This window comes from Sciurus carolinensis, chromosome 16 (assembly GCF_902686445.1).
Source record: "Sciurus carolinensis chromosome 16, mSciCar1.2, whole genome shotgun sequence".
Classification (NCBI taxonomy): Eukaryota; Metazoa; Chordata; class Mammalia; order Rodentia; family Sciuridae; genus Sciurus; species Sciurus carolinensis.
Window position 1 is genome coordinate 63,800,103 of NC_062228.1, and position 12,666 is coordinate 63,812,768.

The 12,666-nt window shown below is 55.5% G+C and overlaps 1 protein-coding gene across 4 annotated transcripts; it reads left to right on the forward strand.

Annotated features, from left to right (window-relative positions):
• The first annotated feature begins 3,750 nt into the window (after positions 1-3,750).
• On the forward strand, positions 3,751-9,735 carry Myadm (myeloid associated differentiation marker). Of its 4 annotated transcripts, none has more exons than XM_047529798.1 (3): positions 3,751-3,813; positions 6,908-6,995; positions 8,218-9,735. In XM_047529798.1, the coding sequence occupies exon 3, from the start codon at positions 8,220-8,222 to the stop codon at positions 9,180-9,182; it is 963 nt and encodes a 320-aa protein (XP_047385754.1). In that variant the 5' UTR covers positions 3,751-3,813; positions 6,908-6,995; positions 8,218-8,219; the 3' UTR covers positions 9,183-9,735. The 4 variants fall into 4 exon arrangements, with proteins under 4 accessions (XP_047385754.1, XP_047385753.1, XP_047385756.1 ...); XM_047529797.1 differs by lacking the exon at positions 3,751-3,813 and adding an exon at positions 5,046-5,159; XM_047529800.1 differs by lacking the exon at positions 3,751-3,813 and adding an exon at positions 5,071-5,159 and having other exon boundaries at positions 6,931-6,995.
• The last annotated feature ends 2,931 nt before the right edge of the window (positions 9,736-12,666 follow it).

Here is a 12,666-nt window from a genome sequence, read left to right on the forward strand (position 1 = left end):
AGGTGGATCCCAGATCCAATTAGTCAGCTTCCGGTTGTTATGACAAAATAACCGAGGCAATCAGATTATAAGGAGGAAACATTTATTTTGGATCATGGTCTCAGAGGTGTCAATCAATGATTGGATCACTCCATTGCTTTTAAGCCAGGGTGAGGCAGAACATTCTGGCAGGGAGTGCACGATAGAGGAAACTTGCTCTCTTGGGGAGCTAGGGAGGAAAAATAGAGGGGATATAGCTCAGTTGGTAGAGTGCTTGCCTGTCAAACACAAGGCCCTGGGTTCAATCCCCAGCACTGCAAAAAAAAAAAAAAAAAAAAAAAAAAAAAAGAAAAGAGAGAGGGAGAGAGAGAGAGAGAGAGAGAGAGAGGAGGGCCCAGGGTCCTATACCCCCTCCAAGGGCACACCCCTAGGGGCCTAACTTCCTTCCACCAGGGCCCCCCTCCTGAAGGTTCCACCATCCAACAGCACCATCGGGGGAGAATCAAGCCTTCAACAACAGGGTCTCAGGGGACACTGAAGATCTAAACCAATGATAACTATCATGATGAGTGAGAGAAAAGGAAATTTGAAACAGACACACACAGAGAGCAACTGTGAAGATGGCTGCAGAGACCAGCAGAGGCCAGAAGAGGTGGGAACACTTGTCCAGGCCAGAACTGGGAGAGATTAATGTTTTATATTATTTTAAGCCACCAGGATTATGATAATTTTCTGGGCCCAGTGACACACACCTATAATCCCAGCTACTCAAGGGGCTGAAGGAGAAGATCTCAAGTTAGAGGCCAGCATGGCTACTTAGCATCACCTTGTCTCAAAGTAATTTTTTTTGGGGGGGGGGTACCAGGGATTGAACTCAGGTATGCTTAAACACTAAGCCACATCCCCAGCCCATTTTATGTTTTATTTTGAGACAGTCTCACCAAGTTGCTTAGGGCCTCATTTAAATTGCTGAGGCTGGCTTTGAACTTGCAATCCTCCTGTCTCAGCCTCCCCAGTGGCTGGGATCACAGCCATGTGCCACTAAGGCACCTGGCTCAAAGTAAAATTTTAAAAGAGGGCTGGGGGGTGTGGTGCAGTGGTAGAGTGCTAGTCTAGCAAGTGTGACTTCAACTCCCAGACCCCCCCAAATAAGAAGAAAAAAAAAAAAAAGAATGAAAGAAAGAAAAAGGAGAAAGAGGAAAAGATTGTGATAATTTGTGCCAGCGGCCCTAGAAAGCTAACTCAGATAAATGGCAGTTCTATAGGTGAAATTCTTTCAGGTCAATTCCAAATGGACTCCCCAGGAGAGAGTCTGGTCTTTCAAAACTTCCTGGACAGCTATCTGGTCAGATGCTCTGATGATACTGTGCTGATAAGACCCCAAAACCAGGAAGGAGCAGATATAGGGGAGAGGATCAGTCCCAGGAAGCTGCAAGCTTCCACCTCAGGGAAGACACTGGGGCCCTAAATCCCAAGGCCAGTAAGAACATCCTCTCCAGACGAAGAAGTGATTTCACCTTGACCCCTGTGTCACCGGTGAAAGGGAAGACATCCCCCAGGAGAGCAGGCATTTTTTAGCCCGCTTTGTTCCAAGGAAGGAGGTTCATGGGTGACTGAACAAATGTCAAATGGGCCTCAAGTATGGCACATCTGTATGAGACTGTGATATAAGAAATATGCCCTTTGAAATACACCAGAAGTAGCAACTAAGATGCCTTCCCAGATTCCATGTGCCCTCCTAGAAAATCATCAGACCCGAGGAGGGGGTCTTGGGGTCCCGGAAACAGTGTTGTTCAGAGCCATGGGAGGCCCAGGTCTGGCATCTGCATCTAGTGGGCGCAGCCTGGGAAGACACAGCCTGGTAGGACAGAGCCCCCAACACTAACTTTGGGCAGTACTGGAATGGAATTGAAACAGCAGCTACCCAGCTGGTATCTGGAGTGCCAGAAACCTGACGGTGTAAAAAAACAAAACCCCCATATTTAGTGTTAGCAGCACTGAGAGTGAAAAACAGCCTATAATCTGTATCCCAGGTGAACTTTCCCCCAAACAGAGAATGTCGCAGAGAATGCTATTATGCCAACTGTTAGGTCAAATGGCTGCTCTGTGGCTCCAGGTCAGACTTCCCTAGCCTCCCTAGTGCTTGCTCAGTGGACATCTGAGCAACATGGCCATGGTGAGCCACCACGGGTTTGCCCCTCTGACATTAGCCAGCTCCAGCACTCAGGAATGTCCACCTCGTTGGCAGCAGCAACTGCTGAGCCCCCACCAAAGCACAGTCTCCTAGGAAGACTCGTCAAATGCCTGGTCAGTTGAGGATTACATTGGACCCCTTCCATCATGGATTGGGCAATGAGTTTTTCCTCCCTGGAATAAATAACTCTGGCCTTGTTATTTGCTTTCCTTGCCCTCTGCACTTCTGCCAAAAGCAGCCTTTCTGTGTGCAATGAAAGACTCTATTCACCACGATGTTAACACACACACAATATTGCTTCTGATCAAGGAACTCAATTTATGAGGATGTCAGTGTGGATGTGTGTGGGGGTTGCTGTCCAAGTACCCCACCACCCCAATGCAGTTAGCCTGGGAGAACAGAGGTACAGCCTGTGTGAGACTGGGCTGCAGTTCCAGGTTAGGGATAACGTCTTCAGGGTTGGGGTTCTGTCCTACAGGATGGGTAAACACTGAACCAGTAGCACGTATATGACGCCAGATTAAACAGACCTGGGAACCTAAGAGGGCCATTTCTGAAAAATCACACCCAGTGACTCACTCTTCAAATGTTTGCATCTTGTGCTGGGGGTGTAGCACGGTGGTAGAGTCCTTGCCTAGCTTGTACGAGCTGAGGCCTGGGGCTCCATCTCCAGCGCTGGGGGTGGGAGGGGATGGAAAAAGGCAAATGTTTTTGCATCCTGTCCCTGCTACCCTGAACCCTGATATTGAGGAGTTTTAATGCCTAAAGAGGAAAGGCGTCCGCCACAGGGCACAGCACAGTATGTGTGTAAGCAGAGGCCCTTCTGAACCTCAGATATGCCACAATGGGATCAGGCAAAGAGGTGGCTGACATAGGCAGGAGGGGGAAAGAGATGGGGCCAAGGAGCTGTGTCCATACCCTGGGGAGGCTCCAGGGAGCCTTCAACAAATACTGACTTCTGCAATACATAGGTCCACCCTTTTAAGACAAGGCCAGATACTGGGAGCATTAAAACCCCCTCCTGTCACTTACCTTCCAAGTAAAAACCTTCCCCGGCCGGTTGTGGTAGCCCATGTCTGAAATTCCAGAGACTAGGGACCAGCCTGGGCAATTTCGTAGGACCCTACCTCAAAATAAAGAGGTTGGAGATATAGCTCAGAGGTAGAGCACTTGGCAAGCGCGTGCGTGCGAGCCCTGAATTCAATTCCCAGGACAGCAAAACAAACGAACACCCCCCCACACACACACGCACCCCTACGCAGGACAGGACAAAATGTCTGGACCCCCTCACTCTGCTGGGGCACAAAAGCGAGCTCACACGCTTTCATTCCTCCCATCACTGTCCCCACCCCTGCGGAGCGAGGAGCCCAGGTCCCCCCTCCAGCCCCTCCCTCCTCCGTAGGGCACGCAGCCGGGTACTCCGAGCTCGCGGACCCCTGAGGACCCCTCCCTCCTCCATGAGCGCGGCTTCCACCCTGGGACTCGGCCTAAATCCTGCTCAGACGTCCCCCGGAAGGTGCCCAGCGGCAGCAGCAGAGGAAGCTCCGGTTAGCTGAGCGTCGCGAAGCATCCGCAGTCGCCACCAGGCCCCGCCCAGCTGCAGCCGAGCAGGGCCGCGCCCGGGACCGCTGCAGAGCGCGGTGAGTGAGCGCGGCCAGGAGGGAGGGAACCAGGCGTCCCGGGTCCCCGCCCAGCCCCTCCCCGGGGGCCCAGCATCCCGACCTTCGGCTCCCTTTTCCTTCTTGGCTCTGTCAGTTCGTTTCAACGCCGCAGAGCCACCCCTAAAAAAATGAACCCTGAAGCCCTTCTCTGCCCTGGACCCCCGACACATTGAGGCATTGGATGCCTCCCTCTTGCAGAACCCGGAATCCAGAGCCCCCAACCCCAGCCCTGTCCTCATTTAGACTCTGAGGCCCTTCCTCGGTCCAGGAGCCAGGAATGCAGGCCAAAAATATCTCTTTCCAGGCCCAGGAGGCTCGGTTTGCAACCACATCTGCTCTGAAAACCCCGGAATCTGAGTTCAGACTGTGCTTCTCAGTCAGGAACCAGGGTCTCCCAGCTTAGGCAGCATGTGGAGCCCAGTAGTCCCTGCCCCCAACTCCTACAGCATGGGAACCAGGAATTTTGCTGCAACACCCTTCCACCTCTGTTGACTGTGGTATCTGAAACCCAGGAGTCTGTCCCACCCGTCCGTCCTTAAACCGCAGACACCAGTGTAAATGTGGATTAGGGGACCTCCCCGCCCAAGACCCTTAAATATAGGAATCTAGTCTCTATTCTCTTGGGGAACCCAGGAGTCAGGGATTCTAGCTAGCCCAGGATTGACACTCTCAACTCCATCTTCTTTCTGGTAGACAGAGATCCTAGCGCGCGGATCCTATTCAACCGGGGGGTCTGTTCCCCCAATCCGTTGCAACCCAGGTAGCTAGGGTTTCGTCTGTCTTAGCAGAGCAGGTGACGGGAGCAGAGCAGGATGGCGGGGGCATGAGGGAGAGGCACAGTGAGTGAGAAGAGGCTGGGGGTGGGGACCTGAGTTGGTGGGCTCTGTTCTAAACAAACCATAAACATGCGGGTTTCTATGGAAACAGTCTTTCCCGGCCTATCCTGGAGGCTTCTCTGGGTTGTGTCGGGAGGGCATCCCCCAGGAGCCCCCACTCCGCCAGCTGTTGTGTCTTCCTGTTTTGTCACCATGGCAACGGTGACCTCAGTTCTCCACCACGCTCACTGGTAGGGCGCGGAATCCGCTACACGCTTCTCGGGAAGGGCGTGGTCTGATCTTAGCTCCGCCCCCGGGGCGGGCAGGGGATAGCCCCTGCTTGGGGAAGTCCCTTTCCACTGACCCAGCCCCAAGCTTGGCCCCGGCCCCGCCCCGCCCCCGGCCCCGCCCGCGCTCCCTCCCCAGCCCGCCAACCCCACCCAGCTCGCAGACCCTTCTGGTCTGCAGCTGTCGCCCTTGCTTCAGCCACAGCCGCCGCTGGCCGGAGAGGTGAGGCTGAGGGGCCCCAGAGGGCGGGGGCAGCGGTTCGGGATCCTTGGGTCGAGAGGGAGGAATGGGCTGTGATTCAGAACGTCTTTGTCCCTAGAAAGACTGGGGCTGGACCAAGCTTTCAGGGTTCTGGAGAGCAGAGGGTTGAGAACCTGGACTCATACAGGTCACACATCTTAAAGAGAAGAGCCGGGGGCCTGGGCCCTGGGTCTGAGGGAGGAGGGCTGTCCACTGGAGGAGGGGCTGGTGTCCACCCCTGGGTCTGAGGGCGTGGACGGATGGGCCTCCCAGGTGCCCGGCTGGGACTGTAATCGAGGTGCGAGGTGCTCAGTAGAGGAAGAGGGGAGGGACTTGGGACTGGGACTCCTGGGTTTGGGAAAGGAGAGTGACTGGAGTTTAGAATTTCTGACCCTCTCCCTCCAGGGGGCGGACAGAATTGGAACTTCGTGCTTCCCTGCAAGGCGGGGGGCTATGATCCGGCACCCAGACTCCTAAAACATGACCAGAGCTGGGAGGCCAGGAAAGCACAAGGCTGTCTAGCTCCTGGTGTGGAGAGAGGCGGGATTCGGGGTTCGGGGCGGCCCTCGTGTCCATGGAGAGATGGGTGTGGCGCCTGGAATGGAGGGAAGGGCGCAGAGGTGCTCGGTGTGGCTGGGGAGTCGAACTCCGCTTGGAAGCCCGAAGGGGCGTTTCCTCTTCCAGCTTCGGTCTGCGGCTTTGCATTCCTGAGCTCTGACCTCAGGCGGCTGCTGGAGGCCTTCAGGGCGGGGTGGACCCCCGCTCCGCGGGCTCTCCCCCCTCCCCCCTCCCTTCTGCTGCAGACCCACCTTCCGCGAGGGCTGAATGAGTTACGTTGCTCCTCCTTCCTCCTCCGGTGGGCGGCGGGGCAGTGGCCCGCCTTCGGGAGCTCAGGGGGTGCGGCTAGTCTGGACTTCCTGCTAACAGGTCCTGGCCGGGTCTGGGGAGCTGGAGGTGTCAGATTCCGTGCGGCATCTCCCAGGTGCCCGCTAGGCAAGCCCTCCCCGGGAACCTGCCTTCATGGAGGTCTGGCTACTGATCTCTGGGCACACTGCGCCAGTTTTCCGGCCTGGAACCTGGGGGCCTCCGCAAGGTGAAGTTGGGGTCAGTCGTCTCTTAGAGACCTTCATGGAGGCCCAGGTTTCCAGCCCTACTTACAGGGACCCAGAACTCACACTTTTGAAACCCAGAAATTCGGGCTGCCAGCCCTGCTAGGACCTGGGAGTCGGGGCGCCCCCTCGCCTCACAGTCAGGGGAGGGGTGGTCAAGGCTCTGGCCGGTGCGGGGCTGGGGTCCCAGCACCGCCTCTGGGTCTGTTGCACATTCCAGATGGCTGCACCGACTTGAAGCCCTTATAAGGCGCGGAGACGTTGGGCCCGACTGGGCAGCCCGCCCCCGCAGCCACCGCCCAGGGCCTCCAGCCGCTCGCCGCGGACTTCCTTGGCCAGGGCAGGGTTAGGATCGCACACGCCCCTCGCTGGCCGCGGGCCGTGCTCCTTCGCCTGTTTCTCTGCACTCCCGCCCACAGTTTGTACCAGGGGAGGAAGAAGGGGCGGCGTTTCTCTAGGGTCACCTCCTGGACCCGTCTGGGCTGGGAGCCAAGTCTCGGGCCCGACCGGGAGACGCGCCAAGGCTGAGGAGCCCACGGCCCGCGCTGGCCACTTGGGTCCCGGGGGAGGAGCCAGGTCAGCTGGATATGAGCTGACGCAGAGGGCCTCTCTCCGCTCCAGGTGCTCTGACCAGTCTTTTCCAGGTGTGCGACTGAATCTGCCTCCACTGCCGGATCTTTCTCTTCGGGGCGCTCGGTTAAGACCGCTGGTGAGTGCGCTGAGGCCCCAGACACCGGGGCTGAGGGAAGCGGCGGGGGCCCAGACCCTGGTCTGAGGAAGGAGAGGACTGAAGCTCGGGATCCAAGGAATAGGGTCTCCCACGTCCATGGGGGGAGTGGAGTGTTCTTTGTCCTCTGGGAGCTGTTTGGGACAGACCTCTGGGGAGGTAAAGCCTGCTTTTTGCTCTGCTGTGTGCCTGACACTGGGGGGAGGGAAGTTTGTTGCCTGAGAACCATGTCCTGATATTTTTAGGGATGTCAGCTGAGATGAGACCTTTTTGCATCCTGAGGAAGGGTCCGAACATCTTGTCCCTATACCTGAGGGTCTTTAGGAGGAGAAGTAGGAGATGTACAAATTGGAAGTGGGGAGAAAGGAGTTAGCTTCCCGAGTCCACAGAATGTGACTCACCGGTCGGAGGCTGAGGGCTGAGTGACCGGTGGAGGCTAGAGACTTAAGTGCAAGGAGCTGGGTGCTGGTGAGTTGGGAATGTGAGGAGCTGAGTTTTCCAGAACTCATGGGCTCCTGGGGGAGGACGCACTCAGTGTGGGGGAGCAAAGGAGGAAACCTAGCCCCCGAGATTTACAGTACTCTAGATCTAAATCTGATTCCTGACCTATGTGGTAGGGTGGAGAGAGGAGGGAGCAGCAGTTTAGACCCCCTTCTGGAAACTTGTAAGACCATGCAGGTGGGAGGTTGGGAGCTCTGATCAGACCTGTGAGAACATAGCACGCGGAAGTTGAACTCTTGGATAAGCAGGACTCAGAAATGTCTGAGTTACTGTTAGTTCATGAAAAAAAGGAAGTTTGTTTATAGCGGCTGGAGTGCAGAGCCCTGGGTCTCCATGAGGAGGAAGAAGTTCAGACGGGATTTTGGAGCCTGCAAGATAGGCCTCTTGTCTTCATATGTGTGTGGGTCCAGGAGGAGTCACATTGTTAGGGGGCTGGGTTGCTGAGGAGGGAAAGACAGCTTTGGGTGGCGGGAGTGGGGAGAAGAAAGACAGGGACCTAGAATTCTGGGTTCTGACTTGGGTGAGGTGATCTGAGCAGAGAACCAGGGTGACCAAATCATTCCGACATGACTGGGACTGTCCTGTTTTGCACACTGAAAGCCCCATGTCCTGGAATAATTTGTCCTGGGAGAGATGAGGGCTGGGCACCTGATTTCTTTGTGTGGGCCTTCACTGAGATTCCATCTTTCTCCACCTTCCACAGCCATGCCGGTGACAGTGACCCGCACAACCATCACAACCACATCGTCCTCAGGTCTGGGGTCCTCAACTATTGTGGGGTCTCCTCGGGCACTGACCCAGCCCCTGGGCCTCCTGCGCCTGCTGCAGCTATTGTCCACCTGTGTGGCCTTCTCGCTGGTGGCCAGTGTGGGCGCCTGGATGGGCCCCATGGGTAACTGGTCGATGTTCACCTGGTGCTTCTGCTTCTCCGTGACCCTCATCATCCTCATCGTGGAGTTAGGTGGGCTCCAGTCCCGCTTCCCCCTGTCCTGGCGTAACTTCCCAATCACCTACGCCTGCTACGCGGCCCTCTTCTGCCTGTCGTCCTCCATCATCTACCCCACCACCTATGTGCAGTTCCTGTCTCACGGTCGCACCCGGGACCACGCCATCGCCGCCACTGCTTTCTCCTGCATCGCGTGTGTGGCGTATGCCACTGAAGTGGCCTGGACCCGGGCAAGGCCGGGTGAGATCACCGGTTACATGGCTACCGTGCCAGGGCTGCTCAAGGTGCTAGAGACCTTCGTAGCCTGCATCATCTTCGCCTTCATCAGCAGCCCCCACCTGTACCAGCACGCGCCGGCCCTGGAGTGGTGTGTGGCAGTGTATGCCATCTGCTTCATCCTGGCAGCTGTGGCCATCTTGCTGAACCTGGGGGACTGTACCAACATGCTGCCCATCCCCTTCCCTAGCTTCCTGTCAGGCCTGGCCCTGCTGTCTGTCATCCTGTACGCCACTGCACTGGTCCTCTGGCCCCTGTACCAGTTCGACGAGAGGTATGGTGGCCAGCCCCAGCGGGCAAGGGATGGGGGCTGTGCTATCAGACACCCCCACTCTGTGTGTAGCTGGGACCGCCGACTGGCTGTGGCCATCTTGACAGCCATCAACCTGCTGGCCTACGTGGCCGACCTGGTGTACTCTGCCCGCCTGGTGTTTGTCAAGGTCTAAGACTCACAAAGGGCTCCCGTGTCCCTCCTTCCAACCTCTTCATTCTTCTCATCGGCGTTGTCAGTTGTCTTTATCTCCTGATTCCTTCTTTCCCCTCCGTTTTCTTCACGCTGTCACCAACTTTTCTCCCCTTTCCTCCTGCCGTTTCCTTCCTTCCTGTTGTTTGCTTGCCCACATCCTGTTTGGCCCTGAGCTGTTTCTGCATCTTCTTATCTCTGGTTTTTCCTTTGACCCGTTTCTGGATCATATCTCCCTCCTTTGGGAGCCCTGAGACCTTTCCATCTCCCTCCACCCCACCTCCAAAGGTGCTGAGCTCTACACATCCCAACCCCTCACTGCAGCTCTTCATGCCTGGCCTCCTCAGGGGCCTCATTGCCAAAGCATGTCTGCCCGCCCTAGCTGTGCCTTAGTTCTTGTGTATTTGTGTGTTGGGGGAGGGGGGAGGGTGGGTAGCTAGGCATCAGCCCCCCATTCTCCCAGTGGAGGAGGGTGTACAGTGTGCCTCCCCTTTAAACTAAAAAAAAAAAAAAAAACTCTGGAGGTCAATAATTCCTAGTGGGCGGGAGGCCTTAAGCACAGACCCTCGGTCCCTAGGCCCTGCCTGGCACTCAGTCTTGCCAAGGTTGACTGCTGAATTATTGCCAGGCTTACTAAAGTTCCACTGCCTAGAGGCCATCTTAAAGGTAGTAAGAGGCACGGATGCCTTTCATCCCAGTTATTCTGTGGATCAAAAAAAAAAAAAAAAAAAAAAGTCTTGAAGATGATGGTCTGAAGTATTTGAGAGGCAGTGATGTGGTCCTCAGTGTTACAAATAACATGTCCTGCTTTGGCAAGGATGGGAATAAAATGGCCACTGCCAGCCTTAAAGGCAACATCTGCCTGGGTTTTCTTTTTCTTTTTTCCCCTGGTCATGAGGGCAGAAATTACTGGGTAGCCCTATTCTTCAAGAGCAGTTTCCTTTCAGCTTTCATTTCTTTTTGGGTGGGTGGGGAATGGGGATTGCTGCTGCCATAGCCAGAAGAATGGCATTGCTTGCGTGGGGTGCATGTGCACGTATTTCTGTGTGCTAGATGCTTCTTGCTGCTGCTTTCTGCTTCTCTGGGACTCACATGCTTAATGTGATATATAAATGTATAAATATATATTTTATTTTTTTTAATTCCCTAGAGCTTTTGGTTCCAATAGCTTCTGCTGTCAGTCATAGAAGCCTTGTCCCTTCCCCCACTCCCACATCCATACTGTTCTTTTTAAAAAGCTCAATATAAAGACAAAAGGAGAACTTGTGCTTTCTTTATTACTGGGGAGGGCTCCAGGAGAGTGGTGGGCCCAGACAGATTTTTCAGTCTAGTGGGAGGAGGAGGTTGGAGCCAAGACAATCCTGGCCTCATCAGAAAACCCTAGTGTGCAGGGTGTGCTAATCCCCGCAACTGAGGAGGACTGAGGAAGCCGAGGCAGGAGGATCACAAGTTCAAGGCCAGCCTCAGCAACTTAAGGCCCAAAGCGAGTTAGTGAGACCCTGTCTCAAAATAAAAAATAAAAAGGGCTGGGGGTGCAGCTCAGTGGTAAAGCACTTCCAGGTTCAACCCCCAGAACTCTCCCCCTGCTAAAAAAACAAAGCTAACACTAGCAGAATCTGGGTCTTCTAAATTCCTCCCCCAAGCCAGGAGGGCTGGATGGGATAAAAATGAACAAGATTTCCCCCTCCATGAAGTCTCCTGAGCACCTCAGAAACACAATGTCCCACGGAGTGCAGCATCTTTCCTCTGAAATAACTTCCTCCCAGGTTCCCCGGCCTGGTCATTGCCTTTCAGGGCTGAGAACCCAAGGACCTGCTCTAAAACACCATGGATTCCTCCTCCTAAAAACCATTTATATCTGTTCCCTTCCAGGTTCCTGGTTCAGCTAAAGTTCCGTTTGTTTCACCTGAGCTACTGCCCCAGCCTCCTCCTTGACCATTTGACCTCCAGCCTTCCCTAGCATTAGAAAATTTCCCAATCATAGCTGGTCCTGCCCTCCCTGCTGAAATCCTCCACGCTGCCTATGGTGCTATCAAAAGCCCTCGGTGGCATTCAAGGCCTACATGATCTGAGCCTGCCCACATTCCCGCATCAGCTCCACTGTGTGCTGTGTGCACCCTGACCACACACCAGTAGAAGACCCCGATCAAGATTAAGAGCATTGCTCCTGCCGTGAACCTCTATCCCACAGAAGGCCCCGTTTCCCCTAACCGCGGGCAGTTACATCCCTAGGGAAACCCCGTTCTGCACCGACACCTGCAGAAGCACTTAGGAGGGCGCACTGAAGAGTTCGGAAGGAGGGGGTAGGGCCAAGTAGGGCACACTCCTTTTGGGTAAAGAAAAGTCTCTTCATCTCTGCGGGAGTCCAACCTGCACCGATCCGTCTTCTCCGAGGGCGTCTCGCCTCGCGCCCCGGCCTCTGGAAGGCACCAGAAAGAACAGCTACCACGGTCACCACGGGGCCGGGGAAAGCGTTGGGCACTCGGGAGAGGGCAGAGGCCACTGGCCTAGAAGGCGGAGGGGCTTCTAGGCCAGTCTCCCGGGTCCGCCGGCCGGAATCGTGGAGGTGGCCTGAAGGTCGGAGGACCCGCGCTGGCGGAGAGAACGTTCAGCGCTGGAATCCTTCGCACGCGGACCTGGAGCGCGAGGCCCCGCCCACCGCGCGCGGCACGCCGGGAAAAGAAGGTCCGCGCGGCGCGGACTGCAGGTCCCAGGGTGCACTGCGCCCAAGCCGGGGCGGGCCTTGGTTGTCTGGCAACAGCGCGGCCTCAGCGAGCCCGGACCCGGAAGCGCGCGAGAGTGGGGGGCACCGGCCTGCGGAGGGGGAGCGGGGAGGTGCACGCAGCGGGCTACCAGGGCCCACAGGCTCCCAGGGAGATTTGGGGAGCGACCCCCAGAGACGAATAGTCCCAGGGAGACGTGGGGGAGGGGAGAACCCCAGAGATGGAATTTCTCAAGGAGACACAGGTGGAGAGGAACTGCCCCTAGAGATCAGAGATTCCCTGGGCCAGGGACATGGGGACGCAACCTCCATGACATTGATTCCCAGGGAGATACAGAAGGAGTGATCCCCAAAACAGTCACAGAGCCAGAGGAACAAATAGTGACTCAGAGAGAAAGGTGCAGAGACAGAGTAGAGAAAATGGAGAGAAACTGAATCACAAAGAGACATAGGGAGGCAGATGCAAATATTCAGAGTTTTTTCCTAGCGACAGAGGGATTGACAGAGCCAGAGAGGGACAGACACAGAGAAACATATTAAGAGATCCGGGAGAAAGAAGCAAAAACAGATTAGCCATAAAGAGAAACAGAGACAAGCATGTATAAATAAGGGATGTGCGAGAGAGAAGAGGCAAGAACAATCAGAGCGAGGGGCAGAGACTGACCACGTAACACCCATACCCAGAGAGGGTGGCAGGCATTGATGGAGACACACAGCAAAGGAAATAGAGAAATAGAAACAGACA

Excerpts from the sequence above, each read along its gene's own strand:
- Myadm (XM_047529798.1), top strand. The coding sequence starts at position 8,220 with ATGCCGGTGACAGTGACCCGCACAACCATCACAACCACATCGTCCTCA.